Source organism: Equus caballus, chromosome 7, assembly GCF_041296265.1.
Source record: "Equus caballus isolate H_3958 breed thoroughbred chromosome 7, TB-T2T, whole genome shotgun sequence".
Classification (NCBI taxonomy): Eukaryota; Metazoa; Chordata; class Mammalia; order Perissodactyla; family Equidae; genus Equus; species Equus caballus.
Window position 1 is genome coordinate 27,796,989 of NC_091690.1, and position 27,677 is coordinate 27,824,665.

General features: G+C 55.6%; 1 protein-coding gene across 2 annotated transcripts in view; it reads right to left on the reverse strand.

Moving 5' to 3' along the window:
- Nucleotides 1–22,741: 22,741 nt before the first annotated feature.
- NECTIN1 (nectin cell adhesion molecule 1) overlaps nt 22,742–27,677 on the reverse strand; it is a 66,292-nt gene continuing 61,356 nt past the window's right edge. For both annotated transcript variants that reach the window (XM_001503231.6, XM_070272886.1), the window contains exon 6: nt 22,742–26,944. In XM_001503231.6, the coding sequence (XP_001503281.1) occupies nt 26,397–26,944 (548 nt within the window). In that variant the 3' untranslated portion in view covers nt 22,742–26,396. The remainder of the gene's footprint in view (nt 26,945–27,677) is intronic.

Consider the following 27,677-nt stretch of genomic DNA (forward strand, 5'->3'; position numbering starts at 1 on the left):
TGTTGGGAAGAGGTTCCAGCTTCTGGGAGGGGGACGGGGCAGTCCTGGGGGAACAGAATGAGGCTCACATGGGGGTCTGCCCCAGTCAGGCCACCTGACAGTTACTGGTCCCTGAGCACCCCCCGCCCCCCCGCCCCCCCCAGCGCTCTGCTCCCAGTCTTGGGGGGGGGTTACTCTCACGGTGGGGAGGGGCTGAGGGGGCCCTCCCATCTTCCCAGTGTCTCTGCTCCCAGCCCAGCCCAACCCAGCCGGTCCCTCCCCCCAGCCTGGGTACTATGGCAACTGTGTGAGTCTCACGGGTCCTAGGTTTGAGGACAATGGATACACAGGGGCCCTCACATGGGGCCAGGACCAGGGTGAGGGGAGGAAGGCCTCAGGTGCAAGGCTAATGGGGTCACCAAAAGTCTCAGCCATCATGATAAATAATATTTTAATGTGATATTTTAAAAATTAAAATTAATGCAAAAATCCATGATGAACAAAATACCAACATTTTAAATAAAGACAGGATCAGTAATAGCACCATGCCGCACCATGTTGCAGCCTGAGGCAAAAGGAAAAATCAGTAATACCGATCCTGCCTTTATTTAGAATGTTGATATTTTGTTCATCATGGATTTTTTGCATTAATTTTGATTTTTAAAAAATATTGCTTTAAAATATTATTTATCAAGGTGATGAGGTTTTTGGCATTCAATTAAACTTTGTGCCAGAGGCGAGTGCCCCACTCATGTCACCCTGGTCTGAGTCCTGCCCTCACTGCTTGGTGGTGGCTGGGAGAAGGTAAACTTATGTAAGGTATTTAATGGCTCTGTGCCTCAGTTTCCTCATCTGTAAACTGGGGATTATAATGCACACCTACTTCTCTGAGTAGCTGAGAGGATAAAGTGTGTCTTTATAACGCAGTGTAAACACTTGGGTGGTGCCTGGCACAACCAAGTACTCTGAAGGGTAAGCTCTTCCTGCAAAAGGGTTAATGCCCCTCCCACCTCACAGGTGGCAGGGGGAGGGAGTGAGGCCTGGGGGTGGGGAAAGTCCAGGTATTTCAGCAGGGAGCCTGTGGGGGTGGGAGTTTGGGGAGGCAGACGAAGGGGCTTGCCAACACTCACCTGCCACTGTCCATCTCCAGCCAGCTCTTCCGCTGCCGGTGATACAGAAAGAAGACAGCAAGAGCCACACCAAGGATGAGGACCAGGGCCACCACACCTCCCAGGAACCTGGCTGCACTTCCTAGGCCCCATTGGGGAAGGGGTTTTTCTGGAACCAAGAGACCAAGGCAGAGAATGAGAGAGAGGGAGAGAGAGGGAACTCAGGGAGTCAGAGATGGGCAGAAAGTAACAGAATCCGCCCTGAGGCAGTGCCCTGCCTTAACCCCATCCCCACCCCTGCTGCTCCCCTCCCCTATCCTGCTCCAGTTCTGGGATGGGCTGTCCCAGTTAGGGGGCGATAGATGTCTACTCTGGCTCCCTGGGGCCCTATAATCCCAGACCTTGCTCTGATCTCAGGATCTGGGACATGCAGGTGGGGGTGGGGGATGGGGAAGGCAGGGCAGGCAGAGGGGTGCTCAGAGATGGGGGTCCCTACCCCCTCATTGCATCTCTGGCCCTGCAGGGGAGATTCCTGTTGAAGAGTTTAATTTCCTTCCCCTCCCTAGCCAATTAAACAAGCAAATGAACTAATTGGTGCTTTGCCCTCCCAGCTCTGGAGAGAGTGAGGATCTGGAGAGGGGAAGATGGGGACCGGGACCGGGAGGCTGGAAGGGGATCCTCGGGGAAACCAAGGCTGTCCAGGACTGAGAAGCTGAAAAACCCAGAGAAGCTGAATAACCCACCCTCCATGTGAACCATTGCCCCAGGAGTGTTAGCCTCATGGGGGCCCTGGGTCTGGGCCTCGGGCAGCCCTCCTCGACTTGCTTTGTGGTGGGAAGGGCAAGTCACTTAATCTCTCCGGGCCTCGGAAAGAAAAAGGCTGGGCGGTTTGTGAGAGTTTGTTGAACGATTTCTCAGTCTGAGCAGGAGCCTGAAGACCAGAACACCACGAGGCGGCTGGAACTGAGCCCGTAGCCAGGGACACACGCTGCTTTCTGGCCGGCCCTTCTGGCCAGGTCTTTTCCTTCCCTCCCTGGACTGGGCTCCATTACCCACCTCTGACCTTTACAACACCCAGGGAGGAAGGGACTGGGGAGAAAATCATATATGCTCCCTTCCCTCCTTCCTCCCCACACCATATTATATATAATTAAACATGGAGAGCACCTGAATAGAGATGCTAAATTGCAGTTTGCAATAAACATCATGGAGCCAATTTTCCTAAAGCAGGATTGACAAGCACCTGCCTCTCTCTCTGCTCCATCCCAGTGCCCTGATGGGGAGTGTGTCTGGCAGAGACCTCAGCACCAGCCTGGCTCCCAGTGAATCTGCAACCCCTAAGGTCTCTGCAGAGGCTCTGGCCCCCACATCCATCCATCCACAGCCAGTGGGCTGTGATCCCGTTGGGAAGGCAGCATCTGTGTGTGTGTATCATAGGGACTCAGGAACCCCAGACTCCTCTGTGGACGCTTGCCCCTTGCCCAGCACTGTCTCTCCTCTCCTTTCCAGACCTCGTGGCCTGGGATACTGCAGTCAGTTAAACAAACCTTGTCCCCTTTTCTCTAAACCTTAGCATCTTAGCACCCACCATAACCTCCTTCTCGTCTCTTCTTTATCCTCAAACCTTTCTGCTCCTGCTTCTGCCACCTTCCAGCTTGGCGTCTCCTTTTGTTTAGCAGGCATTGACAGAGCATCTACTGTGCTCCAGGCCCTGTTGCGGCACTGGGCAACGGAGGTGCGTACGGCACAGGCCCTGCCTCTGAACGCCACTGTTTCCCATCCGGCTCACTTCTGCCTTCTGGACAGCTCTCCTCCCTGTCTCCACCGCCACCCCCCTGGTCCAAGCCACCAGCATCCCCTTAGCTCTGCAACAGCCTAACTAGCCTCCCTGTCCCCTGTCTTTTCCTGTCTAAGGCATTCTCCACCCTTGAGCCCCAGTGATCTTTCTAAAAACAAATCCAATCAGGCCACATCCCTGCTTAAAATCTTCCAAGAGAGCCTCGTGGCCCTCAGCGAAGTGTGTGGGCTCTGACACTTTGAGGTCTTGTCGACCTGGGCCCTATGCATTCTGGAGGAAATGACTGTGCGTTCCACTGCCCTCCCTGTGCAGCCAACGTGGACTACTTGCAGTTCCCGACGGTGAGTCCCTGCTTGCTCTCATCCTCGGCTCTCAGTAGAGCTGCTCCCACTACCAGGGGCTTTCTTTCCTACACCCTCTTTGCCAGGCCAACGCATCCTCCAGGTTTAAGCTGGACAGGCTTCTAGGGAGCCCTCCTTGCCTCCTACACTGGAATGGGCATCCTCCTCTTTTAATGTGACGATGAGCGCATGCCCGTTTGTCTGTCTCCCTCGTCTCTGGCACGGCACCTTGTTTGCAGGAAGTGCTCAGTCCGTGTTGATGAATCAAGGAGTGCTTGGCTCAGTGAGTGTGCGAAGGGCAGCTCTGGAGGCCCACCTCTGCCCCGGAATCTCACCTTCCACCAGGGGGTGCTGAGTCCCAGCACCTCTGTGCGGGACCTGGGAATTCTGTTTCCTGGACCCAACCCAAACCGATATCCCTGCTTCCTCTCGGCACAGCTGAGGCAGGCTGGCGTTTCCGAAGGGCTGGCGCGGGGGGAGCAGCAGGGAAAGAACAAAGAGGCACAAGCACACATACCCGGGCCGGCTCACGGGGTTCGGGTTTCTCTCCTGCCAGGGCCAGCTCAGCTCAGGGGGCCACCCCACACAGGGTCCACGCCGGAGGGAGAGGTGGTTTCACTTGAGCCCCTTCCTCGGCTCCCTGCTTCAAGGTAACCTCTCTCGGGGCCATTTCAGCAAGAGAAGGAGGCCGCTGCCCTTAGCAGGGGCCTTCAATCATGCTTCCAGTGCAAACGATAGCATCTGACAAATGAGACTGTGAGTGCACTCATGTGGGCATCAGGGACATCGAGGGGCAAAAAGGGTGGGAGCTGCGGGCCAGGCCTCCAAGGTGCCAGGGCCAGAGCGGATAACTGATTTTGTTCCCTCCAAATTGCCCTATCTCCCAGTCCCACCCTCCTAAGGTCTAAGCGCAAGTTCCCTTGGAGCCCCTGGTCCACCTGGAGGGCCCCATCCTGGTGGAAGAAACACCAGTGGAGGGAAGATGAGAAATGGGGACAAGAAAAGGGAAAGATGAGGAGGAGAACTTGGCCTGAGCCTATGGCATACCAGGCACTGGCTGGGTACCTCGGCTGATTTGGGGGTCACGTCAAGCCTGCAGAGTTAGATCACGTTACTCCTGATGAGCAAAATGAGGCTTAGAGAAGTTAAGTAATTTGCCCAAGGTCACCCAGCTAGTCAGTGGCAGAGCAGGCAGCGGAACCTGCATCTGGGTGGCGTTCCCTGATCGGGCTGTGGGGTCTTCCTCATCATCCTGGACCCTCACATAGTATGGAGCTGCTGCCCCCCACTCTAACCCGACACATCCCTACCTACCCCCTCTCCCTTGGTTTCTTTGTCTCTGAGCCTCTCCTTGACAGCTGTGACGAGGGGGCCTGGCGCTGGCCCCAGCTGGAGCCCTGGCATCGAGCCCCCAGACGCTCTCTGGTTACGCCGGGACGAATCTGTTCCCCTAGCCCCAGCTCCACAGGCTTTGGGGCAGGACTTGTCACCTGCAGCCAGCCGGGCTGGCCGGGGCTGGAGTGCGGGACCCGGGAGAGCTGGGAGTCAGTGTGTGAGGGAGGGGAGCCAGGGGCCTTCCGAGAGCATCTCTTGTGAGCCAGGCTGGGTGCTGGACCGAGATGGTCATGTTGGCTTTGAGAAGGCTCAGAGGGCTAATGTCACTTGTCCAGAGTCCCACAGCCAGAAACAGCACAGCTGGAACTGGATCCAGATCAACTTTGAAGTCTCTTTTTCATACTGTGTTAGCAGGACCTGGTGTCCCTGCAGCCCAGGAGGTCCCCTCTCCAAGCAGAGCCTACATCTGTCCTGGCTCGGGCCCCAAGAAGGGCCTCCGACTGACTCCCACGCCAGTGCCATGCCCTAAGGCTCGTTGCTCTCACGTGTCACACCTGTCACATGGTCATAGCACACCTCAGACTGAGAAAGCAAAATCCCCAGTTAGGAGGTAAACACAGAGCTGGGCTCCAGTCTTGGGGGACTGTGAGCCAGGGACAGTCAGGGGCTTCTTGGTTTCTCGTGGAACCAGACCTGCCCGCTGCATTGAGGCCCCGTGGTGGGGACCGTGGTGAGCTGTGGGTCCCAGCCACGTATCCAAAGACCCCAGTCTGCTTCCCCCTCCCACCCCACTCGCAGCCAGACATTGGGGGTCCTGTGCTGTTGCCCCTCCTTCAATCTGATGGACACGTCCCGAGCATCTATATGCCAGGTTCCGGGGGTCTTACCCCCTGGCTAATGGGGAGTCGGACATGTACACAAACGAGCCCCGCCTAGTGTGTGGTTCATGCCTCAAGAGCAGTCTGTCGGAGGCCCAGCACGATATAGAGAAGACAGTGGTGAGCTCTGGAGTTCATGGCTTTTCCAAGGAGGGGCCTTCTGAGCAGAGTTTTGAAAGCATAATAGGAGTTCACCAGGAGCATAAAGGGAGAAGAGCATTGTAGGCAGGGTGAGGAGTGCTGCGGGGACATGTGCTGGAATGTGGGGTGTATGGGGGAAATTCCAAGTATTGGATGCAGCTGGGAAATGGGGTGCAAGGGGAGATAGGCAGGATAGGAATGTGGGGTGGGGAGTAAGTTGAGGGCAGACTTGGCTCAAAGGTTTAGCTTTTATCCGTAGATAATGTGACACCCTCTCCCCTGCCCGCCCTGCCTGGGGACAGAGATACTGCTTTTTTTTCTTATTTCTTTTGTAGGGAAAGACTTGTCCTGAGCTAACACCTGCTGCCAATCTTCCTCTTTTTATTCTCCCCAAAGCCACCCAGCACGTGGTTGCCTATCCCAATTGTAAGTCCTTCTATTTCTTCTATGTGGGATGCCACCACAGCATGGCTACCGACAGATGGGTGGTGTGGTTCCAAGACTGGGAAATGAACCCAGGCCACTGAAGTGGTGAGAGCGCCGAACTTTAACCACTAGACCATCATGGCTGGCTCAGAGAGATGCTTCTTTCTGAAGAGCTGGGCTGACCGGGGCTCTCCTCGGGCTGCCTCTTCCAGAGCTCCTTGGGGCAGAGCTTGGCCCTTCTGCCCACAGGGCCGTCCTGGGTTAGTCTGCCCCCTTCCAGTGACACAGGTGGAACAGGTGTTTCTGGGGGACCAGAGCTCAGAAGGGGTTGGATGTCTGGACTTCACGCTGATTTCTCTGCCCAGGGCCCACCCGGCAGGTCAGAGTCCACCTGACCATTGCTGCAGCAGGAGTGCCTCTTTCCTGCTGGCCAGAGGCAGGCGGCAAGGACTTGAGTCGAACTCTCCTCTCTCCACAAGGTCGGAAGGCAGAGTCCAGCAGCACCACTGGGTACCCCATATCTCCAAGTGCCAGATGGAGGCAGGGCTCCCAAGACCCATCTTAATCTTGCTGTTATATAGGAGGCCAACTGTGAGAAGGCAGAACCCACCCACAGGTGGCAGGGGCTTCTGCCTGCACAGGCCTGAGCAGCACCAACCTGGAGCTGGTGACAGTGGGTGTCAGGACGCTTCTGGCATGGCCGGCTCTCCACGCTCGGGGACCAACAGCAGTATCCCTGCAGTCCTGTGGCCTCATCAAGACTAATCTCCCCACCTGCCTTCCAAGGCCCCGCATGAACTCCCCAGGGGCCCTACCTCCCTTCCCACACCTGTCGGGCTGTGTGTTCTCTGGCTCCAGCTCTCTGTCTGTCTGTCTCTCGCTTCACTTCTTTCCTCCCAGGATTGCCAGCTGAGTGGTGGCTGCACCTTCGCACTTGGGGTTGTGGGACCCACCTCTCCCCTTGCCCAGCAGTGGACATATCCCTGTCTTCTCCAGTTTAGCCCCTACTGGAGGGGGGTCCTTCAGGCACTTTCCTTGGACCCAGGGTGGTGACGAAACCCACCTAGCAGCCCGGGACCGAAGGAGTCACAGAGCTCTTTCCTTGGTCACTGCAGGCAGCCGGTGACTGCGGGCCAGCATGGATTGGATGTGGCCAGCCTCTGCCTCCTCCATCCCTTGGGCTGCAGGGTGAGGAGGCGACCCTGTAGTCTGCAGCCTGACACGGCCCTGGCTGCCACCTAGGCTGAAGCTACTGGGAGCCCCTGCCTGCGCTTCCCTGGGGTGGGCTCCTGGTCCCTCCCACTGCCCCGGGCTGGCTTGCACTTTGGCCTTGTATCTGCCCTGGTGTACTGGTATTAGTGCAAAAGCTTTTTCTCTTTGGCCACAGAATTTGCTCTGGTTCTGAACTCAGGTGGTAGTCCCTGTGCAGTCGCCTTCTTCAGACCTCCTGGGCGGAGGTCAGAGGCGCCGGGCTCTGCGGGTCTGCCCTGGTTCCCCCTTGAATTGACTTCATTTGTCTGGAGCAGATGTAAATTATGGAATGTGCTTAGCACGGGGCCTGGCACATGGTCAATATGTAGTAAATGGTAGCTATTTTTGTTATTAGCTATTCAATAAGCGCCAGTGGATGGTGGTGATGATGTTGCTGCTGCTGCTGCTGCCGTTGGTGATGGTGTCAGTGCTTCTCCCCTCCCTGGAAGCTTGGCTTCTTCACCTACAATAGCATTCCAGGCCAAGTTACATCTGCGACCACATTATCACAGTATCAATTACATCTTACATGTGCTTTTCCTAAAATTATCTCATTTGACACCCTCACCCCTTTCTTCCGTTGACAGATGGGTAATGGAAGGCTCAGAGAAGTTTAGTAAAATGCTCAGGGTCACACAGCTCACTGATGATGGAAGTGAGATGGGAACCTAGGCGTCCGGATCCTCAGGGCAGAGCTCTGAGTGGCCTTCATGAGGATCCTGCCTGGGTCCATTTCCATGCCTCCTGCTGCCTCCGTGTTCCAGTTCATCTGCAGAGGAAGACTCACTCTTGAGTCTGCCACTTACTTGGCTGTATAATCTTGGGCAAGTCACTCAAACCTTCTGAGCCTCAGTGTCCTCATCTGTGAAATGGGAACCACAGGAGGGTTGTTGTCAGGCGTCGATGGGGTCATGCATGTGAGAGCCCTTAGCACAGGACCTGGGCCTGCTCAGTGCCCAGTAAGCGTTGGTTCTAGTAGGGTGGGGGACACGTCTGTTCCTGGGCAAACCCCAGGTAGCCGGGGCCAGAGCCCCTGCCCTAGTCCTGTCTGTTGGCCTCTCTCATCCCTGCCCTCAGCTTTCCCTCGTGCCTTGCTAGTCTCGATCCACAAACCCCAACTTGTCTAGGCCTGCATGGGCCTCAGGACAAGGGGTCAGGGCATCCCAGTGCGTGTGTGTATGTGTGCGTGCATGTGTGTGCGTATGTGTGTGTGAGAGAGACTGTGACACTCCTTGAGGAGCGTTGAGGCAGTCACTTTCCGCTTTCACACAGCAGCCGTCCCGCCATCTGGAATGCTCTCCCTAATGTCACCAGGCCTCCCAGCCCCTCCCACCCAGCCCTTCAAACCCCGAGTTGTTGTTAGGAGGAAAAAGGAACCTGAAGGAGGCTGACTTCCCCAGAAGCTTGCCCCTCGCCTGCTGCAGCGTCTGTCCACAGGGTTTGTTCTCGGAGCCCCCTCCAGGTCAGGCCCAGCTGGAGAGAGTTACTGGGATTTCATGCACATTCCTGGGGGGAGAGGGATGTCTCCCTGTTGGGGACCCTGCCGGGCAGGAACCTGACCCCCAGCCCTCTCTGAGGGAGGGAGATGAGCCAGGGTATTGCCTAGCCAGGTGGGGCGGGCTGGGGGGCACAGCGAAACCATTTGTCTGTCACACACCCTGTGGGTGGGGCACTCCCTCCGCCTCCCCTGGGCGCCCTCTCCCCTCCCCATCTCCTTCTCACAAATGGCTGCTCTGAAGGGAGAAAGAAGGACGGAATCTGAGAAGGTGCACAGCACAGCGGGGAAAAATAATGGCCTGGATTCTCCACTTTCTGGCAGTGTGACCTTCACTGTTCTGAGCCTCAGTTTTGTCTTCTGAGAAACAGTAGAAATAAGTGAGATAATGCACGTGAAGTGCCCGGCCCAGAGCGGCCTCCATAAATCACAGCGGCAGCGGCAGTAGGATTCCAACCTTCCTGGCATTATTAGTATTCCCATATTAAAGGACAGTGTGGTGGGGAGAGGAAGTTCTCCCCTTTGCCTGGATGGGGGTGGGGGAGGGGGGGCCATGGCTGTGTGTTTAAGGGCTCCAGGATTCTCTCAGCTCCAGGAGGCTCTTCCTTCATCACCCCCACTGCTGCCTCCCGGGGCCGATCCAGCACCCAGCAGGAGAGCTGGGCAAACCAAGGGGCCCAGTGCTCTGTCCCCTAGAAGCCAAAACTCACTGGCTTGGCATCAGTGCCACCCGAGGCCTCAGCCAGGTCCCTCCAGCCACCATCCCGCTCTCAGCTGCCGGGCATGGTGCAGCGACTCCCTGCACTGATGGAGCCCCTGTTGTCCCCCACGGGTGGGAGCCCAGTGGGTCTTTGTGGCCCTGACGGCCCTCTCTCTTCTGGTCTGGCAGGGCTCTTACACTGTGGCCTGCCTCCGTGGGGCTGGGTCTCAGGCTGGGGGTAGGAAGGCGTGAGTGACAGCAGCATTAAAGCTGTCAAGTCGGACGCTGCCTCGCTGTGGCCTGCTGGTATGAGCTGTGCGTGTGGAGCAGAGAGATGTGAGGGCAAGGGCAGCCGAGACAATCCCGAGGCATCTGGGAACTGGACTGAAGGCTACGACAGCAGTGGAGTGGAGAGCAGGCTCCACCCCACAGGGCATGGTCCAGGGTGTAAGTGGGGGGTGGGAGGAGGGAACACAGCCTCCCTGCTCCTCCCCCAACCCCGACATACACACTGCCCCAGGTCTCAGAAACAGCCTGTCCTCTGAGCCGCCTGCTGCCTGTTTTTGGGCCCTGTCACTCCCTCTCAGTCTTGGTGGGTGCTCAAGCAGCCCCTCACCCAGTCCCAAACCCCAGGCCTTCCCCGCATGGTTTGGGGGGTGGCCTGAGGAGAGGCTGCACCTCCAGCTCCTTCAGGCTCTTTGTCCCCTGGTTCCCCTCTCAACAGGCTCTGGTTTTGGGGGGGTCCTCAACTCCCTCCACCCCCTCAACACCTGCGTGAACTTCTTGCCATGACAGTCACTGCCCACAGGGACAAGTCGTTCTCCCACTTTATTTCATCTGGGACTAGATGAGCATTTTTCAAAAGGAATGTTACTAGGAAGATAAGAACAGGAAATACGAAAACACAGGAATGGCTGAGTTCATAGAGAACCTATTTCTTCTCCTGATGTCATTTACCATGCAGTCGCAAACTCACTGGAAATGTCTGAAGGTCAATGCTGCCAGCAGAAAGCTTGGGCAGCCCTGGGAAGAAGTGAGGTCCCTGTCATTGGAGGTATTCTAGCACAGCTTTGATGTCTCCTTGGTGGGGAATGACCTTGAAAGTTCCCTACATAATGACGATCCTTTACATTCACACAGAACTTCACAGTCTACAAAGGGTTTTCCCTTGCATTCTCATGTCTCTGGAATAATCCTAGGAAACAGGCAGAGCATGGGTTAATATCACTGTTTTACAGACGAGAAAATCGAGGGGCCGGCCCTGTGGTGTAGTGGTTAAGTTCGTGTGTTCCACTTCTGTGGCCTGGGGTTCACAGTTTCAGATCCTGGGCATGGACCTACACATGGCTCATCAAGCCCATTCTGTGGCAGCATCCCACATACAAAACAGAGGAAGTCTGGCACAGATGTCAGCTCAAGGCGAATCTTCCTCAAGCAAAATGAGGAAGATTGGCAACAGATGTTAGCTCAGGGCCAATCTTCCTCACACACACACAAAAGAAAATCAAGACACAGGAGAGAAGTGGCTTTCTGAAGTCACATAGGGGTGGTGCCGACACTTGCTGGGATTCACATTCTGAGCCCCGACCTGGGGCAGAGCTGGTCCAACTTCAGGACGTCTGTGGTTCTTTTCTTACTCAGTCCTTCACGGGGAGCCCATCCCCACCAACTTGCCTCCTCTTGCGGGTTGGTCCACATCTGCAGGGTGCTTCGGAGGCAGCCAGAGGTGATTCTGGAGTGACTGAGCCCACACAGGGAGAGTGGAAGCCTCACCCTCCCATGGGGACACATGAGCAAGACAGACTCAGACTGGGGGCTCTTGAGGTTTCCAGCGGGGATTAGGTTGGGGAAGGGACCCCAAAAGGCTAGAATTCCTGAAGCCAAGAGCTGGAAGCCAAAGGGCCATCTCCCTGAGAGTGATGGCTGTTAATGATCTCGTGTCTGTCCCTCCTGGGCCAGGGATCTCTGCAGGACCCCACTCCTTGCAAAAAATCCCCCAAATCAAGTATATATTGAGAGTCACCTCAGCGGGGTCTGGAGTGATGGAAATGAGAGGGGTTTAGATATGGAGATGCTTAAGATAACATGCAGTTAAATGCAATGGCGTTTCTCTGGGCCCCGCCAAGCTGGAAGGTGCAAATGCACCCGCCTCAGGAAGAGCTCTGTTCCAAGATGGGGTGTGCTGGGTGGGGAGGGGATGAGCTCCAACACTCTGGGGGGCCGAAGACCCAAGAAATCTGGGGAACTTCAGGACCTGGATGCGTCTAGGGAGGTAAAGAGGAGTGGGGTGATTTAGTTCTGGCAAGTTCTGTGAGCAGCGCCATGGGAAGCCTCAGAGAAGATTTAATCAATTGGTTTACCCCTCTCAAGTTGAGGGGAAAACAACTTCAAGGAGAGAAACAGGGACACCTGCACTCTGGGTCCTTCTTGGGGAAACGCTGGAAGAGGTCTGATTTGGGTTGAGGGTGAGCTTTTGGGTGGGGGGCCGTGTGGAGACGGTATTTCCTGTGCACGGGCTGTGTGCAGCCTATCTCACTGCCCCTCAGGGCAGCCCTGGAAGCGGGCATTATCGTCTCCATTCTACACTACTTGCCCCAAATCACCAAGCTGATAGACAGATTTGGGGACTGAACCCGGGTCTGTATGACTCCAAAACTGGGCCCACCCACCAATGTGTGTGTCAGCACAGTCACCAATGTTAGCATAGTCTCGGCTGTGCTTTGAGATTCTGGGGCACAACCTTGAACGGAACTGTGTATGTTCAATGCGTTCTGTAAGTTATAAGCCAATGGAAAACTGTGAGCCGTGGCGGCATTTTGTGTCCTTTTAATGGGAGGTTCAATAAGTGCAAAGAGCCCTTGGCTTGGAGTCACAATGCCTGGATCCAAGGTGTGTCTACTCCTCGCCACCTGTGTGATCTTGGGCAGGACATTTAACATCTCTGAGCCTTGGGTTAAGCATCAGCTACATGGGGCTGGGAAGACCTGTCCCCTGCTTCCCTCCCCAGCTGGCTGTGAGGATCCTGGGGCGCGAGGTCCCCCCACTTCCTGCCGCAAACGTTTATAAGGAGGCCCTCCTCACTGCTGGGTATTCTCCAGCTTTTCCAGATCACTTCCGTTTTACAGAATCACCTCACATACCGTCTTCTCCAGGAAGCCTATTCCCAGGAGCCCTGCCTGCCACGGATGCCTCCCTCTGATGCCAACATGGTTCCCACTATCTCAGTTGTACCCCAGGGCGCTTGCTGCTTTGGGGATGTTCTGAAACTTGTATCATGCCCGGTGTGGCCCCCTCTCCTGGCTTGCCTTCCATCCTGTTGTCAGGACATGGCTCTGCCCTTTAGGGTCTCGATGGTTGCAGGCAGTGGTAGGGTAGTACAGTGGTTAGAGGCATGGCCTCTGAGGCCAGACTGCCTCGGTTTGAAGCCCAGCCCCCCACCAGCTAACTGTGCGACTTTGGATGACTGTTCATTTCTTCGTTACCCAGTGTTTTGGGATGATGGTAATAATCATTCCTGCCTCCTATGACCCAGGTGAGGGTTTAATGCTGTAAAGTACTTTGAACAGTGCCTGGCACTTAGCGAGGGAGACTGCGAGTCCCAACTATTATTAAAAGATCTGGAGTCGCTTTGTAATTTCCAAATATTGTGTAAATGTGTGGAATTCTTACTGTCATTAGCCTTCTGGGACTCAGTTTCCCCATTTGAGGGTTGGGGCAAATGATCTTTGATGTTCCTTCTGGTTCTAATGGTCTGTAATTCTAAAACAGGTGGATAAATGTCTTGCTTGGGATCTGCATGGGTTCGGCTGTAGAGGCAAAAGAATAGCCCGCTGCGGGACACCTCAGGGCCCAGGCTTCGAAAGGGAGAACCTGATCGCTGGAGGTGATGGCACAAAGCCCCCGAGAGGAGGCCACAGATGCTGGACGGCAAGTCTTCCCAATCAGGGAGGCCCTGTGTGCCGTCTTTATCCAGAGCCCGCAGGAAGGCCAGTACCAGCCAGCCAGGCCCAGTTCTCATATGGGCTTGGGGACGTCTCCTGAAAGAGCTGCGTAGAGGAGAACTACATTTTTCATTGATGAAACCCCCAAGTCTTCCCAGGGTGAACTTCTCCAGAGGGAAACCCTGGAGAGAGACAGCAGCCACAGCTGTTCTTGGGGGTCTGGTCTCCCCTCTGCCACCCGACGCTCTTGAAGTGGGCTGTCGGAGGAGACGTGGGGAGCCCACGCCCACCATGGTTTTCCCTGTGGGAACCCCCTCTCTGCTCAACTCTTGCGGGGCTTGGGTGCTTGCTCTGTTAGCAGGGCACTTCTCTGCAGAGGAGGTGGGTGTGGGGCGTTCTCACCAGTGAGGGTGCGAGAACAGCCTGACAGGCTGCTGCCCACCCTCCCCCACACTCCCACTGTGCAGCCAGCTGGACTCCTCCGGAAGCCGCCTCGGGCCACCATCACCCCAGGCACCTGGGCTCCGGATCAATTGCTGTAGATAGAGGGATGGAATGGGGCGTGGTGATTCATCACTGTCAGGGCTGCAAGGAGCTCAGGGGACCTGCTACCCCAGCCCCGTTTTGTCGCTTTGTATCTGGAGCAGCCCAGGCAAGGACGCCAAGCTCCCTTCTCCAGGCTCTTTGTCGCCTACGCAGTCATGGAATCAGGGGCCAAGGGCCTTGCTCAAGGTCACCAGGTGAGAAGCAGCAGAGCTGGAAGCCGGAGCCCAGCCTCAGGCTTCCAGTCTGGCCTCTTTCCAGCATGTTACCTGCTGTGGGCCAGCCCTGAGCCCCTGCCCTTCCCTGCCAATCCATTACAATTGTTAGTGAAAGCCCCATCTGGGTGTGGCTCAGCGTCCCCTGCCCTCCTTGTGAAACCTCAGAAAATCTGCACTGCTTAGGAAAGATCTGAGGAGGAGAGGAAGCTCTTCCAGCTGACTCCACCCAGTGTGGTCAACAGCTCATCTTAGCCACAGTGCACTGCTCTGGGTTTGGTGTCAGGATTCCTGTTTCCTGACTGCTGGCCCTTACTTCCTGCTACTCTGGGACTCCTCCAGAGCACACACCATCCTCCCTTCTCCTCTGGCTCTACCCATCCTGTCCCCAGCTCCCCCAGTACCTCCCAGGCTCTCAGAGGAGGACCACAGCATGGCTGGGTGGACACTAACCCCTCCTCCTGAGCTCCAGGAAATGCATGACAATGGGTTTTCAACATTCCTCTTTTTTGAGTCTAGGACTCTTTCAAAACCCCAAATCTCTGATAGTCATGTGAAAAAAATGTTCGGCATCTTTAGTTATCAGGGAGCTGCAAATTAAAATCACAATGAGATACCACTATGCCCTTGCCAGAATGGCTAAAACAAAAAGGACAGATGATATCAAGTGTGGACGAGGAAGCGGGGTAATTAGAACTCTCATACACTGCCGGTGGGGGCATAAGTTGCCACAACCTCTCTGGAAGACTGTTCGGCTGTATTTGCTGATCCTCATTCCACTCATTCCTGGGTATATACCAATCAGAAATGAGGACTATGTGCCCCAAAGTTACATACAAGAACGCCTGTAGAAACTTCATTCATAATTGCCCCAAACTGGAAACCGGACACATATCCTTTGGTGGCAGAACAGAGGAATACATTGTGGCATGATCACACAATGGCGTATTACACAGCAAGGAAAAGCACACCACATGGCTATATCTCACAGACATCACATGGAGTGAAAGAAGCAGATCCACGAGTAAGTGCACCCTTTGTATGATTCCATTTATGTGAAGTTCCAGAGTAGTGATATTGCCTGGGATGGAGCTTGAGTGAGTCTCTGTCTTGATCTGGGGGTGGTGACGGGGGGTATACATGTGGAGCTGTACCTTTAAGATTTATACACTTTACTGTTTGCACGGCATTCGTCAATTAAAAACAAATTAAGTTAAAAATAACAAGTACTAAAATCTTACACGGAATCCTGGTATAAAACAGATGGAAGTTGGGACCCATCCCCTCGCTTCCCACCTCAGGGGGCTCCTGGGGCATTTCTGCAGATGAAACCTTGGAGGATACCCTGGAAGGCTTTGCTCTGGAGTAAACACAGCCTCACGTTCCTGAGGCTGGCCCCAGGCCCCCACCGCATGGGGTAGGGGGGGATGGCCTAGTGCAGGGATCCCAACCAGGGCCATGCCCTTGAGGGACGCATCTCAGCTCCTGCATGCCCGCGCCCCTCCTCCAGCTGGTGGTCATTGTGTGGGATGATGCAAATCAGAGAGGAGGAAACTGTGTCACCATAGAGCCAGGAAGGTGCAGAGTTGGGCTCCCACCTGGGACTTGGCAAGCGTCCTAAACCCAATATGGTTTCTGTGACAGGCTCGTTTCCCCGCTGCAGTTTGGGGCAGAGGCAGATAGGCAGTGGTGAAAGCCACAGTAAGAGATAACACTACCCTAGCTTAACTCCACTGAGCACTGTGTCAGGCATTGTGGGAAGTACTTTACAAAGGGACGACTCTCCTTTAATCCCCACAGCAGCCCTCTGTGGTAGGTGCCACTATTATCTGCTTTACAAATAACTGTCTCTATACACACCTCTCTTTACTCATCCCAGCAGTCTATTCACGTAGATTGTGAAATATAGCTCAGGGAGGGCAAGCAACTTGCCTAAGGTCCACACAGCTGATAAGTGGTAGAACCAGGGATAGAATCAAGGTCAGTTGGACCCTAAGGCCCTGCCTCTTTGCTTTCACCAGATTTTCAATAAATGTCTGCTGTGAACTGAACTGATGATAGAATCAGCATCTAAAAAGGACCACAACAGGCTGAAATGCTGACCTGGATCATTAAGATGAAACATAGCAGTGATACATGAAATCACAGCATTTAGGGGAAAAATAGGCCAGTACAGGGTGAGAGAGACCTGCTTAGAGGTAGCGCACATGAAAAAGTCTCAAAGGCTTACTCATTCATCCATCCATCCACTCATCCATCCATCTATATACCCATCCACCCATCCATCCATCCATCCATCCATGCACACATCCACCCATCCATCCATCCATCCACGCACCCATCCATGCACCCATCCACCCACCCACCCATCCATCCATCCATCCACCGATCCATCCACACACCCAGAAATTTAACCTCCAGGATTGAGCTCCTCTGTGTTCCATGCCACCACTATGAGGCGAGCTGGGTTGGCTGTGCCCACAGTGTAAGAGGGAGCAGGCCAAGTTCAGAGAGGACACTGAGATAATCCCCTGTCCCTGCACTCCCATCCCTTGCTGGTCAGATCAGTTCCAGGGAACAATATTTTGTCCCAGGCCCTCGGAAGGAGAGGAAGCTAATAATTTATTTTTCTCAGGAACGGCTGGGGTAACTGGGAATTTTTTTAAAAAAAGACTTTTTTAGAGTAGTTTTAGGTCACAGCAAAACCGAGTGGAAGGTCCAGAGATTTCCCACATATACGCACAGCCTCCCTTACTACCACAACCCTGCACCAGAGTGGTACATTTGTTACATCGATGAATCGCCACTGATACATCGTGATCACCCAGAGCCCGTAGGGAACTGGGACTCTTGATGTGGGTTTGAGAGCTTGCTCTGCACTGGGCATTGTGATAAGGCTTTTCCACAGCTGCTGGCCAACTGAGCCAAGACTTGAACCCAGGCTTGCCTGACTCCCAAGTCCAGGCTTCTAATGGATGTGTTGCTAAGTGGCCTGACGACTAGGGCAGAGGGTTGAGCACATGAAAAAGAGGTTTGGCGAGGAGTAACTATCTCCAGATATCTGAAGGACTGTCCTAGGGGGGCCAGACCACGTAGCTTCTGAGGGAAATACGTGGACCAGTGGGCGAAACTTAGGGGAGGGAAACTTTGTCTGAATAGAAGAGTTGCCCTATGGTGGTAGGGCTTGACTCGACAGGTAGTGAGTTGCCCATCACCGGAAGCAACTGGAATGCTTGGAGGAAAGCCCTGCCTTGGGGGAAGTTGGGCCATGTCACCTGCAAGGTCTCTTGACTCTCCTGTTGCTAAATTCAATTTGGTTCAACCTTTATTGAACACTCACTCTGCTCGCCCTGGGCTAAGTGCTGGGGATGAATCAGATATGATCCCAGCCCTCAAGGCGCTTACAGTCTAGCAGCCTACTCAAGGCAGCTTGTGTGGTTCTGTCACTTTCTGACTCTTCTTACCCATGGAGGCTCTCTCAGGGCTGAGGGTCCCAGGAGTGTTGTAAAATGGAAAGGAGCTGGCCACTAATGGAGGGGAGAGTGGATGTGAGGAGTTCAGGCTGAGAGGACCCTGGCCTGCTGGCCTCTGAGCCAGTCATCCCCCAAAAGGTCTTTGCTCCTTGTGGGAGAGAATACCTTCCTCAGAGAAGGCTCTCTAGAGGCCCTCGGGCCAGTTGGGGAGAGCAAAGGGCTTACAGGGCACAGGCCCTGCCACCCTCCCCTCCGCCTCTCTCAGAGGGTCCTCCCTCATCTGCCTAACAGGATTCTAAGGGGACTGTCACATTCACTTCTTCCAAGGCTCTAACATTATGGAGCAAGAATCTCCATTCGGGGAGGGCCTGTGGGACCTCCTGCCTGGCCTTTTAACTCAGAATCCTGCTTTCTTTTCCAGCAGGTACCCAGAGATCAAGCGCCCAGGAATGGTCTAAACCCAGAAAACCTGCTTCATGAGGATTATAGGTAGGGTTTCATCCTGGCCCTCCACCTGCCTGTAGGTGCTGGCCTGCATTGCAGTCACTGTCATCTGGGATCTCAAATCTCAGAGGTGATGATGGTGATGATGAAGATGATTGATGAAGATGACAATAAACAGCATATTTGGCACTCAAGCTCTTAGGTGCATTAACTCAGGGAATCAACCAACTACCCACCCCTCGGTCCCAGTTTCCTATCTCAGGACCCGCCTCTTCCTCATGATTGACACCTGGGGTGGCCTCTGCCTCCACAGTGGGGGCTCTGAATCTGGCTGTTCATTAGAATCTCCTGGGTAGCTTGTTGAAAACATACCTGTCTGGGCCTCAACCCCGGATGCTCTGACCCTATTGGCCCGGGGTGGGGACTGCACATTTGACTTTTTAAAATCCCCAGGTGGTTCTGGTGTGTGTCCAGGGTTTGGATCTCTGGCTCCGTGGAGCCTGTGATGTCTGTTGATGATGCCCTTGGGCCAGTTCTCCAGCCAAGCAAGCCTATTCCTGCACCCTTCCTAGCAAGGAGCTCAAGATGAGCTTGGATACAGCAGGGCTGGAGGGACTAGCTTAGATGAGGCCCCCAGCAAGCAGTGTCTGTGTGTGCTGGGGAAGGAGGCTGGCAGAGGGGAGGGAGGGAAGAGGCCCGCGCCTGCAGCTTCTCATCCCAGAGTTGGTAGTGGGGATGAGGAGTGGGAGTTGCCCTGGCTCTGCCATCAAGCCTATAAACCAGGGGAGAAAACAGGGTTTGGGGGCCACAGAAGCCAGCACCAAGGTGGAGCCCAGGGACTGCTCCCCAGAAGTGTTTGGCCGTAGGGGCAGGGCCGAGGCGGTTCCAGGAGCAGGGTCTGGCGGGTGCACTCCCTAAGCCTTCCCAGAGGCCTTTCTCCTCCACCTTTCCCACCAACCCATGTGCCTCCCATTCTTCAAAACCATGTCAGATACCATCTGTGATATGCTGCTTTATGATAAGTGTATATTTGGTCTTTGTCCTTGTTCCTGGTGCAGAGTTCCTAAAATCCTTGGAATTCCTAAGTGATAAGAGCCATAAAGATGTCTTGATATTCACAGAAGTCTCTTTTCACCTGAGGTTATGTTAAAAGAAGTCTCTTTTAACATATAAGGTGATTTTTGGAAAGCCCCTAGGATGGGGCTGGTTGCCAGGGGAACGAACGACATGATTAGAGGGGTGGAAATTTCAGCCCCACCCCTGATCTCTGGGGAGGGGAGAGGCACTGAAGATTGAATTTGATCACCAATGGCCAATAATTTAATCAGTCATGCCTAGAGAATGAAGTCTCCATAAAACCCCTAAAGGACGGGGTTCAGAGAGATTCTGGGTTGGAGAACACATACGGGTGCTGGGAGAGTGGTGCCCGGAGAGGGCGCGGATGCTCCCTATGCATCTGTTTCACCTGCTATTCCTGAGTTATATCCTTCCATAACAATCTAGTGAGCAACTGGTTTCCTAAGTTCTGTGAGCCACTCTAGCCAATTAATCGAACCCAAGGAGGGGGCTGTGGGAACCTCTGATCTGTAGCCAGTTGGTCAGAAGCCCAGGTAACAGCCTGGACTTGTGATCGGCATCTGAAGTGGGGGCAGTCTTGTGGGACGGAACCCTTAACCTGAGGAATCTGATGCTATCTCCAGGTGGGTAGGGTCAGGATTGAGTTCACTGCTTGGTGGTGTGGAAAAAACCCACATCGAGATGGGTGTCAGAATCACACCACCTTTCATGGCTCCACTCAACACCAAGCGTGGCTCCTGCAAGCCCAGTTTATACCCCACGGGGCTTCGCACTGCTCTGTGGGTGAACTGAAACTCGTGTCACATCTAGCATGCCCCCAAGAGTTAGGTTGGTGTGACCCCCCTCTCCAGGATCCCTCCCCCTCCTTCTGTTCACAGGACGTGGCCCTGCCCTTGAGCATGTCTAGCACACACTTTCCGATGAACTGATTGCCAACCTTACAGTTTCCTCTCTAGGCTTCAGTTCTCCATGGGCTGAATGAATGTGTTGGACTAGAATGATCTCTTCTAGAACAACTAACATAAGATGCTAGATTCTCAAGCTGGCCTGGGATACTCTTTTTTTTTTTTTAAAGACTGGCACCTGAGCTAACAACTGTTGCCCGTCTTCTTTTTTTCCCTTCTTCTCCCCAAAGCCCCCTGGTACATGGTTGGATATTCTAGTTGTGAGTGCCTCTGGTTGTGCTGTGTGGGATGCTGCCTCAGCATGGCCTGATGAGCAGTGCCACATCCACGCCCAGGATCTGAATGGGCGAAATCCTGGCTGCCAAGTGGAGTGCGTGAACTTAACCACTTGGCCACGGGGCGGGCCCCTCTTTTTTTCTTTTTGGAGGAAGATTAGCCCTGAGCTAACATCTGTGCCCATCTTCCTATACTTTATATGTGGGACACCTGCCACAGCATGGCTTGACAAGCAGCACATAGGTCTGCACCTGAGATCCGAACTGGAGAACCTTAGGCCGTTGAAACAGAGCACCAGAAATTAACTGCTGTGCCACTGGGCCAGCCCCTGGAATACTCTTAACAAACCTCTGGTCTGGAGAACTCCTATCCATCCTTCAAGGCCCAGGGGGAATGTCACCTCATCCATCAAGCCTTTGAGACCTTCCCAAACAAAACTAGCCATTCCCCTTCTGTGCTACCACAGCACTTTACGCACAGCTCTGCTTCAGCCTGCGGCCAGCAGGGCACTGAAATTTGGGACCCTTGGAGGCTCTGAATTTTTGAGAGCAGGGACTCTCGGTGGTACTATCACAGCATCACACAGTGCCTGGACCAGGGTGGCTAAATGAATGCATGAGCAAATGGCTGAATTCCTCGATTCAGCGAGTTCATTCTCTTAACCATCTGCAACCAGAGGAGGTAAGGTAAGGAGGGTGGGAGAGAGGCCTCAGTGGCATCCAGAGGGAGGTCTGGCTGCCTAGCCATCTTAGTCCTGGGTCCACAGCGGAAGGAGGGCAAAGGTGGGCACACCCCAGGGAGCCTTGGCCACTCTGGTGGGTCCTTTCTCCAGACCATTCGGCATTTGGTCCTCCGCTCTGCTGAGGGTGGGATGGGGGGACAGGGGCAAGGATTGAGGTTTGGGTGGAAGAAGCCATGCCCTGACTAGCAAAAAGTTCTTCCTAAGCCTAGCTCAACTAGGCAGGTGGGTGTGCCCTGGACTCCTGGCATCCTGGGGGAAGGGCTGGGTCTGGCTTCTCCAGCCCAGGAGAGGCTGTGCCTGGGACTAATTGGCTTGCCCTCCTTCCGCTGCTGGAGAAAGTCTTGGCTAATTTGCCGGAACGCTCTAGTTAAATGCCAATTAGGATGTTCTGTCCACTGCTCTCTTTCAATATATTAATACTGTAATTAAGCATTTATTGCCTGTGCAAATTAAAAATTAACTTAAATGGACAGCCTGGAAAACTGAGGAAGTGACCGCTTAAACAACCAATTTGCATCTCACTCAAGTATCAACATCTAAACACAGTCTAGGGTGCTGGGTCTGGCCTTCCAGTGAGGGGCCCAGCCAGCTGCCAACAGCTGCTGTCTCCTTCTCCACGCCTGATTGCGCCTGCCCAGGCCTCTCCATCACGCCCCAATCCTAGGTGTGGAGGACCTGGTCTTGCCCCAGATGGGCAGGAGGGCCTTCTGCTCGGCAGCCACCTTGCCTTGCAGTATCCCTACCCCCTTTTCTCAGGGGTGAATGGTGTGGATTTCAGTGAAAGGAGATGCTACTGGGGGTGGTTGGGAGGGGGTGGTTGGGAGGGGGCGGCTACTGAAGCCCCTGCCACTCCCATCCCAGGATCGATTTGTCCTGCATTCCAGCCCAGGAGATGGGAAGCAGATGGTGCTAGAGTAGGGAGGGGGGAGGTAACCAAGGAACTAGGAGACCTTGCCTTCCACTAGTCCCCTGCAGAGATGTGGGGGCTGGGTCTGAGAGAGAGCTTGCAGGGGATGGGGCCTGGCAGGATCCTCCAAACAGAAGATGAAAGGATAAAGCTCCCGGTCTCTTCTCTGTCCCCAGGGATCTGTCTAACACGACAGGTGTGACACTGCTGGTTTTCTTCTCCAAACAGCCGCAGGAGGGGACTTGGCAGGAAGGAGCAGGACAGTGGGGTGTGGGGCGAGAAGAGGAATCAGAGAGGGTCTGAGTGAGTGGGAGCTTGCCTCTCTGGGGCAGGAGGGCCTGCAAGCAGTGGGGCAGGAGACTCCAGCCAGCACATGGCCCTCCCTCACTGTTGGCCCCCAGCCTCCCTGCCTGTGCCTGGGACGCCAAGCCCTGCCAATGCTGCTGTCCATGGTCTTGCCGCTTGTGTGCAAATGGTTCCATGGCAGCCTGTGGGCTGTGGGGGAGGCCTCAGGCAGGACCCTCACATTCTCCCTTGGGACTGTTACAACTGGTGGGTTGGGGTTCCTTTTGTTCTGTGCAGGGGGCTCCTGCAGGATCCATGTCACTGTCCCAGACCCATGGAATCCGGACACGGGGTCGAGGCTCCCTTCCTCTCCCAGTGGTGCTGGCCGCAGTTCCAGATTCACCCTGTCCCACTCCCACGGCTGTGGGGAAGGGCACGGCCACTGCAGGGAGATGACAGGAGGACACGAGGCAACCAGGGTTGTTTTAAACACTTTATTTATAAAAAAGTACATTTTTTTCCTCAGTACATTTTCAACCCAACATTTTTTTTTTTTATACAAGTAAAAGGGGGTGATGCAAACACCCCCTGGGTCAGAACCAGGAGAATCTGCTGGGTCGTCCCCGGGACCAAAGATGAAAACGGTGACGAAGAAGCTGAAGCAAGAGTAGCGGGTCACAATCAGAGGTGAAGGGTGGCAGCTTCTCCTGGATTTTGTGTCCATTTGTACAAAAAGAGAAAACCATTGTTCTTTCCAGCCAAGAATCTCCTTCCTCACAGCAGGAGTCGGAAGAGCAGCAGCAGTGGCAGCAGCAGCGGTCCCCGCCCGGGACACCACTCAGGAGCCGCATCCCGGTGCCCAGGCCAGAGCGGGCCTCCCGTCGGGGTGTGGGCCAGGGAGGCACCTACTGCTCCTCTCGAGGAGCCGGCTGCTGGTGGCGGTCAGTGGGGCTCCAGAGGTCTCCATCTGGCCCCACAGAGGCCTGGAGCACGCCCCTCCTCCCAGGTGCGCTGCCCACACCCACCAACACAATTCCTGATTCCTCAGCTTGGAGGATGGCAGGAAAGTTATTGCACCAGTGACTCCAGCACACAGGAGGGGGCTGGCAGACGGGGCACGAGCCTGGGAGAGAGGGCCCCCTGGGAGTCTCTCTATGGCCCATGCACCAGACACTCACTGTTCTTTTGGCAGGACCCGCCCCCTGCCGCTGCCGTGTCTGTGCGTGTGCACCTGTGCTTGGGTCTGCCGGAGGTGTGCGTGCCCCGTACGTGCATGTGCTGGGCCTGAGGTGCTGCACACATGCTGTGTTCACTGATTCCCAGCTGCTGCTTTTCAGACCCTTCTGTAGAAGGGGACTTGAATGGTTGCTTCTGTTACACATTAGAACGATATCAAAATCTTAAGGAAATAGGGGGATAAGTGGAGTGGGGGGCGGGCGAGGACAGGGAGGGCAACAAGAGGCAGGATGACAACTGGGGAGGCCTTGGCACAATTAATACCAAGTTTATTTCACTTCCAGCAAAGGCAGAAACTCAGCTCGTGCTGGGGGCGTGGAGGAGAAGCAAAATGTCCTCATCTCTCTGCTGGGCTGGAACTCCCCTTTGCTAGCTGGTTGTGTCTGTGGGCCCAGCAGCAGTGCCGACCTCCCCACAAACTCAGGGCACAGAAAACCCCATCTCCCCAGGCCCAAGTGGCCTCTGCCTCATGCCCACTCTTGGCTCCAGGTAGCTGCTGCCCTGCCGGGCACACTGCTGCTGGGCATCTAGCAATGCAGGAGCCTCCCACGTGGCCCATGCATGCGGCACGGACCCCACAATTTGTGCTTTGCTTGGAATGAGGGCATGGAGGTGTCTTAAGAGGGTTTCAGTGCTTTGGCTGGGCCCAGGGGCCTCTTAAGTCCATCATACAGTGAGGAATAGTGGGTGGCAGTGCAGGATAAGGGAGACACAGGAGGATGAGTCCTTTTAGTCTCATGGTTTCAAGGGGATACAGAATGCCTCTATCAGGCAGGCCCCTGGGATTGCCTCCTGCCTGGGGCAAGGGGACCAAGCAGAGGGGCCAGAGTGGCATGAGGTGGGATGGGGCAGTGATGTCACATGGAAAAGGTCCTCTGCCCTTGGGGGGGACACTAATACTGCTGGGAGAAGCAGCCCAGCTCCTCCACCCCCCTCTGCCCTGTGGCTAGAAAGACCCCAGAATTTTCTCCTCCAGTTCCACCTCATCTAGTACCCCCAATGCCAAGAGGAGAGAACCGTCCCAGGGCTGGCATGGCTTCAGACTTCTGCTACGTGGCTACTGGGCGGCCTGGGCTGGGGCTAGGGCAGTAGGGGCCAGGCGAGGGTGGCCCAGCTGGTGGGCCCAGGGTTGTCAGGGCAGAGACGGAGCTGGCTGGGGGTTCAATAGCAGCACCAGGGAGGGAAGGAGTAGGGCGGGGGACTGGGGCTCCCTTGGGAAGCCTATGGCAGGGTAGGTCAGTGCCCGTGGGGCACAGAGTGGTCTGCCTCCCTGCCCCCAACACTAGCCATGCCACAGAGCCCGACACCTGGGCTGAGTTAACTGGAATCCTGATGGGCAGCATGACGCTGCCTCTCCCATCCCAGGTTCTTTCCCATCTAGAGTGCCGGGGGACTGGAGTGGGCAGACGCAGGAACTGAGGCACTTTGAGCTGGGGGATGGGAAGACCGAGGTTTGGGTGACTGGCAGGAACCCAGAGCCCCCTTCAAGGAGGGAATCTACAACTCAAAGGGAGAGCTTCTCCAAGGCCCCCTCCCCCGATCCAGAATGGAGACCAGGAATAGCTGAGCAGGGAGTGGAGAGCGGGCAGGCAGGAGCTTCTGACTCAGGACCCCGGGGCTACCCTGCTCTCCTTGCGCTTTCTGGCAAGCCCGGGACATCGACACTGGCCTTCGTGGGGGAGGCGCTCCCTGCACTCCTTAGGGTCTGTCAGCCTGTGTGCAGAGCTTCAGCCTCGTGGGCTGCCTTCTGCCTTGCCCTCCACCTTGATACTTCTTCACTGCTAACTCCTGGAGGAATTTCCCCTTCGGGATCCCAGCCCTGACTCCCCAGGAGAATCAGGAGTTGCTAGCACTTCATAGATAAGGGAGAAATCCGAGAAGCTTCCATGCTGTAAAAAGCAGTTTAGGGCCAGCCTGAGATCCCAGAGTGGAGGCACCAGGGGGGCCTAGTCTCAGCAGTCCCTGGAAGCTTCTGAAGGCTGCCCCCATCCTCAGCTGGGAAGGGGGAAGAGGTTGGGCAGAGAGGGGCAGGCCTTGGGCAGTGTCCAGCCTGGGTAAGGCTTTGACCCCAGGGGCAGCACAGGGGTAGACACGAGTGGTGTGTGTGCATGTACGTATGTGGATGTGTCAGCAGAGGCATGTGGGAGCTGTGGGCCAGGTCCCCTTGCAGTCCCGTTGTGTGGGGAGCAGACTGGGGTAAAGAAGAGGACACACCAGAGCTGGGCCAACTTCACTCTCTGTAGGCCAATGAGGAAAAAAAATGTAAAACCAACCTCACCAGGAAAATACACCGCCCAAGGCCCCAGGCAGGGACCTCGACTGGATTCACTTAACAAAAAGATAACCCTGGGTGCTTTGGAGATCCCACCCCCCCCAACCCCTACCTCTTGGGCACAACAGCTGTCTAGATGGGGGGTCCGAACTCCTGGCTGGGGCAGCTCATGGTGGGGGCTGTGGGGTTCCCTCTCCCCGGGAAAGGAGGAGCAGCATCTGGGGGGGGGAAGGGCTTTTCCTCTTGGAGCCCCTCAGCCCTCCACCCCCATGGAGAGAACATAAACAAATTCCAGTGTTGGGGGGTGGGGGAGGGCTGGCTCCCCAAAGCCTAGAGGGGTGCCCAGGTACCCACACAGGGCGAGGGTGGGGTCAGGGGAGGAGAGGTACAGCAACACCGAAGCCACAGTGAACACAACACCACGGGGAAGGCTGGGGACAGGAGGAAACCAAATCAAAGTCAGGTGTGTCTGCCCTGGGCTCCCGGCTCCCTGGGGGTGTGGGGCTGGCTTTGGGCAGCTGGGTGAGTCTCTGTGGGGCTCCTGGAGGAGTGGGGTGGGGAGTGGCAGGGGGCGTGCGGGTGGGGCTGGGGAGAGGGGGTCGCAGACAGACGCTGTGGAGAGGACGGCTACACGTACCACTCTTTCTTGGAAATGAAAGACCCGTCGTTCTGAGAAACCATGTTCTCGGCCAAGTCCAGCTGCTCCGGGTCGTACTGGTAGCCCAGAGTCCGGTCCCCGTAGCCGTCCTGACGGGCCTCTGCCTCATCCACCGTGAAGTAGGGCCGCTTGGCGTCCTCGTCGTATTTGGGGTGGGGGCCGCCCACCTTGCGCTCACCCCCTCCACCGCCGTCCTCCTCCTCTTCCTCCTCGTAGCTGCTCCCGCCCAGTGGGCCGGCCTTCTTCTCGTCGTCCGAGTCGTCCGGGTACTGTAGGTTCTGGGCCATGGGCGGGTGGTGCTGCGGGATGCCCGCCTTGCTGTAGCCATTGCCATACACGTGCTTCTTGGTGCTGTAGTCGCCCTTGAAGGTGTGCCGGCGCCGGCGCAGGGCCACCACGATCCCGCCAACCACGATCAGCACCAGCAGGACGCTCCCCGCCACGCCCCCAATGATGGCCGTGGGTACCGACCCGGCGCGCCGCCCGTGTTCGGGAGGAGACGGGGTGTAGGGAAATTCTGGGTAAGGAAAAGAGATGGAGGGGGACAGTGTCAGTGTCTGCTCCTGGGGAGCTGGCAGGAGTGGCAGGGAGGGAGGCAGGGGAGGGAAAGGCCAGGAAAAGGGCCAAGGACAGCTCCAGTTGCAGAGGCCCCTCAGCAATCCACCCCTCCACCAGCCCGAGGTGCTGCACTGGCAGCTGGAGTGAGAGGAGAGGCAGAGACAGTCCACAGCCCCAGAGCCTCCACACTGACTTCCTCCATGGATGTGGTGCCATCCCACCCTTGACCCAGTGTCTACTAGACGCCAGTCACCGTCACAACACCCTGTGATGTGGGTGTTCTGTTTCCATTCAACACACGAGCAGAGGAGGCCTAGAGAGGTTAAATAACTTGCCTAAGACCACCAGCCAATGACGCAGCATTGGTTCTCTTGCATGTAAAGCCTGTGCAAACGTCACCACTACTACGCTGGACACCTGCTGGTCACTGTGCCCCAGCACAACACCTGGGCTTCCTAGACTCCGAGTCTAGAGCAGGCTGGGTGCCCCATGCCTGATCTCATCTGCTCCCAGGGTACAGGGAGGAGGATGGCTTCCCAGATGCTGGCCCTGTAGATGCCCCGTGAATGCCAGAAACCAGGGCTGTGGTTCTTGGCTGCGGTATGGTCCTGCAGGGCAAGGCGGGTGCCAAGGGCTATGAGCATAAACCACTCAGCATGGCCATGCAGAAAGTGGGGGCGAGAGCAGGTAAG